Consider the following 5,206-nt stretch of genomic DNA (forward strand, 5'->3'; position numbering starts at 1 on the left):
ACTCAGTGTGGTCTTCACGTAGCTGCTCATTATGTTGCCTCCTCATGACAAAGGAGATGAGAGGGTGTGTCTTTCAAGTTTCCCTTGTCCTTCTGCCAGTGATTATGGTGGGATTAGATAAAAGGGCTATGCCTTTGAAGACACATTCTCACAATGCTAACTTGACTCCTCAGCAAATGGTCTCCTGAGAACAGAACCCAGAGGAGGAGGAGGAACAGGACCAGGAGGATATGGCAGCTTCTCAGGTAAAGGATCTGCCCTGCCCCTGCATGTGAGGCTGTGCTTGATTTTCCTCCTAATATGATTGGCTTAAGAACCAGGAACCTTCATTTCTTTTCTTTCATGTTGTTGGGTAGTGAGGTTCTATTTTTGTACTAGTATCAATTTCTATTTATGTTTGTCAAGCACAGTAGTTTGTGTACAGTACTAATGTCTATGTGCCAGGTCCCTCTGTCCATTATCTTTATCTATGCTGCCCAAGGTCAAGCATGCCTTCCTTTAATAGTAACCATTTAAAAGGGAACACATCTTCTGAGTGAAAGATGAAAGGTGGAATGCAGCCATGTGCAATATATTTGCTGGGATGGTTTCAGAGGCTTGGGTATTGGTGGAGAAGGGATATATGTTTCAGTTCATGTGGCTGCAGCATTACCTCTGTACATAAGAGGTAAGCAAATGCAGAATTTCTAGTGAGAATCCCTGTTCTGAAAAACGAGAGTCAGTAGAATAGACATTGTCGCTGAGTTGATAAGGAAGTGTTGCTATTTAAATACACAATGAGTGTACTGAACATGAGAGGTACATGTGGATTTACATTAGAAAAAGTGAGTGTTTACTTATGATTATTTTGCCATAATGACTTTCTTATTTCTGTATTTCAACAGTAGTGTCACAGCAATAAGGGCATGTTCTTCTTCATGCCTGAGTCACTGGATATGGATTGATCCAATCCAGGTGGATAGTCACTTGGATAGTCACTTGACTGAGATGTTCTTTTCAGTGTAGAGTTAATAGTTTTTCCTTTATCATTAACAGTAGTCTGACAAGGAACTATTGAGGGGTGTGAAAAAACTATCACAGGTCATCTGAACAGTTTTGTGGTCTTTTAAACTTCTGTTTGCTTTGGATGTTAAGAAAGAAGAACAAAGTAGGAGGGATCACAATACCTGATATCAAACTGTATTATTACAAGGCCACTGTAATCAAAACAGCCTGGTACTGGCATAAAAACAGGCACATAGACCAATGGAACAGAATAGAGAACCCAGAAATAAACCCAAATCTCTACAGTCAATTAATATTTGACAAAGGGGGCAGTATCATAAAATGGGGTAAAGATAGCCTCTTCAACAAATGGTGTTGGGAGAACTGGACAGATATGTGCAAAAAAATGAAACTCAAGCAGCAACTTACATCATATACCAAAATAAATTCAAGGTGGATAAAAGACTTAAATATAAGCCATGACAGCATTAAAGTCCGAGAGGAGAACATTGGCAGGAAAATCTCAGATATTTCACGCAGCAACATTTTTACTGATATGTCCCCTAGAGCAAGGACTATAGAGGAAAGAATAAACAAATGGGATCTCATCAAAATAAAAAGCTTCTGCGCAGCTAAAGAAAACAGCATTAAAATAAAAAGACAACTAACTGGATGGGAAAACATATTTCCCAATGATACCACAGACAAAGGTTTAATCTCCAAAATATACAAAGAACTCACACAACTTCACTCTAAGAAGACAACTAACCCAATTAAAAAATGGGGAAAGGACTTGAACAGACACTTCTGCAAGGAGAACATACAGAGGATCCAGAGACACATGAAAAGATGCTCAATATCGCTAGCTATCAGAGAGATGCAAATTAAAACTATAATGAGATACCACTTTACACCGGTGAGAATGGCTATCATAAACAAAGCAATAAACAAAAAAATGTTGGAGAGGGTGTGGAAAAAGGGGACTCTGGTCCACTGTTGGTAGGATTTCAGACTGGTACAACCATTATGGAAAACAGTATGGAATTTTCTCAGAAAACTAAAATTGGACTTGCCTTTTGACCCAGCAATTCCACTGCTAGGATTGTATCCTAAGAACCCTAAAACACCAATCCCAAAGAACCTATGCACCCCAATGTTCATAGCAGCACAATTTACAATAGCCAAGAGTTGGAAGCAACCTAGGTGCCCGTCAGTAAATGAATGGATCAAAAAGCTATGGTACATTTACACAATGGAATTTTATGCTGCAGAAAGAAAGAAGGAGCTCCTACCTTTTGCAACATCATGGATGGAACTGGAAAGCATTATGCTGAGTGAAATAAGCCAGGTGTTGAAGGACAAATACCATATGAACTCACCTTTAGCAGGAAGCTAAACAACAAAACAAACAAGCAAGCAAAATATAACCAAAGACACTGAAATAGAGAACAGGCTGACAGTGACCAGAGGGGAGAGGGGAGGGAATTTCAGGGGAAATAAGGGAGGGATTTAGAGGAACCTATATAAAGGATACATGGACAACTGAGAAGGGTGGAAATGGGAGGAAGGGGGGAGGATGGGGTGTGGGATGGGATGGGAGTAATAGACAGAAAACTGTACTTGAAAAATAATTAAATAAAAAAATTCGAAAAAAATAAAAAATAATAAAAAATAAAAAAATTAAATTAAAAAAAATAAACTTGTGTTTGCTTTGGGAAATGAAGGCCATATATTTATTTCATAGATATCATTGGCAACTTGACATCTTGGTTTCACGGCAAGAGGGGAGAAAGGGGAGAAAAAATGGGATGATTATGAGAATATAATCAATAAAACATACTTAAGCAAGTGAGCTTCTGAAAAAATGTTGAAACATAGGCCCCACACACAACTCCTGCATCAGAATCTACATTTTTGCAGAAGTACATTGTTTGCTGTCTGAATGAAACAAAAGAAGTTTCTTACAGTTACAGCTCATCATGCTTTTGTAGCTGAGAAGTATCCATAGCTGATTCTGAATGATAGATATACAACACTCAGCAATCAGTGTACCTGTGTGTGTTCCTACATTTTAAAGTTTATTTTCCTGAAAAGCAATGTCTTTTCAGTGAATTTGTAAACACATGTATTATCGTCAGTTCTTAGTGTTACGAAATACTTTGGAGAGTGTTAGAGGGTCAAAGTGGCCTTACTGAATGATGCAGGATATCTCCTAGGTAAAAACCGCTTGTAACAGCTTTCATGTTAGATGACAGTGAGATCTCTCCTGTGTATTGTGGAAAAATATGCCTGTCCTTTTTTTTTGTTATCAGCCATTCTTAACCTTCAAGGACGTGTCAGTAGATTTTTCTCAAGAGGAGTGGGAGTGTCTAGATGCAGGTCAACGGAAATTGTACTCGGATGTGATGTTGGAGAACTACAGCAACCTGGTCTCCCTGGGTGAGAATAATTTCCTTCGGAGTTTCTACTCCCCACCTCAGGATTTCTTTCTATTTCACATCTTTTGGGGATGCTGCTTTGTATGGTAGACTTTCAGATTGATGCTCACAAGGGAGGATTTGGAGGTTATCTCATGAAGAAAATAAAGGCTTTGAGAACTGTAGTCCTCTGCAGCTCATTATCTGAAATATTTACATGTTGTTAGAATGATTAAGGCACTATGAGGAGACAGGATTTTGGAAAATGATCTTCTAGAATATTTTAAATTTTCCACAGCCCTTTTTCCTGAGCTCAAAGTGGATTGGAAATGGAGACATTATTTAAAATAATAATAATAATTTTGTACATAGGTCTTGTTGTTTCTAAGCCAGTCCTGGTCACATTTTTGGAGCAAATGAAGGACCTCTGGGATATGTCCAGAAAAAAGTCAATATCTGCTCCCCCAGGTAGGTGGAAATGGAGATGCAGATGTCACAGGTGAGAAACGCAGTGGTGACAGAGGAAGCCAGACTTTCAGGCATGCTCTGCGAAGCTGTGCTTCAGGAGAAAGGATTGTGAAAAGGCAGGATTGGGTGTGTTGTTGTCAGAGAGGGCCAGCTGGTGTCCAACAGTGTGTCATGCTCCTACATGTTTTCAGAATTCTATTTACACTGCAGTGACCTCTGTTATTGTGTTAGTAGTTTCAACCTAAGCCCTCCCTGTCTAAAAATAAAAAAAATACAATCTTTACAAAGTGTGCAGTGAATACAGTTAACTCATTTTAGATTTTAAGGGCCTCCATAGTCTAGCTCCAGTGTCATTGCTTTGAGCACCTGGGAAAAACTGCACATGTTGGTGAGAAGTTGTACATTAAGCCCTTTTGTTTTTTCCTATCGTTCTTGTGGCAAGAATGGAGTTCATGAAGGAAGTGGTTGAGATCCTGGAATATGATGCAGATATCACAGGAACCCTGTGGCCAGATATCATGTTTTTGAACTTACAATTTTTAACCCTCTGGGGGTTGCAAACAAATCCCTTTGAAGTCTAGACCTGTTGATTCTCTTGCAGCTCAATGCACCTCCACAAATTGAGACAGTCTAGTTGTCTTTGTTCCAAATTTTATATCTTTTTTAGTTCTTGTTCAAGTATAGTTTTCTCTCTTATATTCCCAGCCCTGCCTCCCCAGTGCTCCTCACCTACCTTCCATTTCTGCCCCCCACCTTATTGTCCATGTGTCCTTTATACTTGTTCATGAGAGTCCATCATCTTTTCCTCTATGACTATTTCCCGTCTCCCCTCTGGACCCTGTCAGCCTGTCCCATATTTGAGTGTCATTGGTCTTATTTTGCTTGCTTGTTTGTGTTGTTGTTTAGAATCCTCTTAACGGTGATATCATATGGTATGAGACAATCTAGTTTTCTGTTTCACTTCAAAATATGCTTGTGCTTGTGCAAATGTACTATGGTTTCTTGATTCATTGATTTCCTCATAGCCGCTTAGGTTGCTTCCAGCATTTGACTATTGTAAATTGTGGTGTTATTAACATTGGGGTTCATAGGTTCTTTTCAGTTGGTGTTTCAGGTTTCTTAGTGTCGAAGGAGCTCCTAGGTTTTGGGACAGCATGGGTGGATCTGGAGAGCATTATGGTAATGAAATTAGCCAAGTGGTGAAAGACAAATACCATATGATCTCACCTATAAGAGGAAATGAATCATCAAAACAAACAAGGAAGCAAAATATAAACAGACACACGGAAATAAAGAACAAACTGTCAGTAACCAGAAGGGATTTGGGACGAAATCAT

General features: G+C 39.1%; 1 protein-coding gene across 1 annotated transcript; it reads left to right on the forward strand.

Annotated features, from left to right (window-relative positions):
* The first annotated feature begins 230 nt into the window (after positions 1-230).
* LOC118999876 (putative protein ZNF720) lies at positions 231-4,450 on the forward strand. The gene is made up of 4 exons (XM_037064620.1): positions 231-245; positions 3,297-3,423; positions 3,774-3,900; positions 4,312-4,450. Exons 1-4 carry the CDS (start codon positions 231-233, stop codon positions 4,448-4,450), a joined length of 408 nt encoding a protein of 135 aa, XP_036920515.1.
* The last annotated feature ends 756 nt before the right edge of the window (positions 4,451-5,206 follow it).

Source organism: Sturnira hondurensis, unplaced genomic scaffold (genome assembly GCF_014824575.4).
Source record: "Sturnira hondurensis isolate 20B ecotype Veracruz unplaced genomic scaffold, ASM1482457v3 Scaffold0015508, whole genome shotgun sequence".
Taxonomy (NCBI): Eukaryota; Metazoa; Chordata; class Mammalia; order Chiroptera; family Phyllostomidae; genus Sturnira; species Sturnira hondurensis.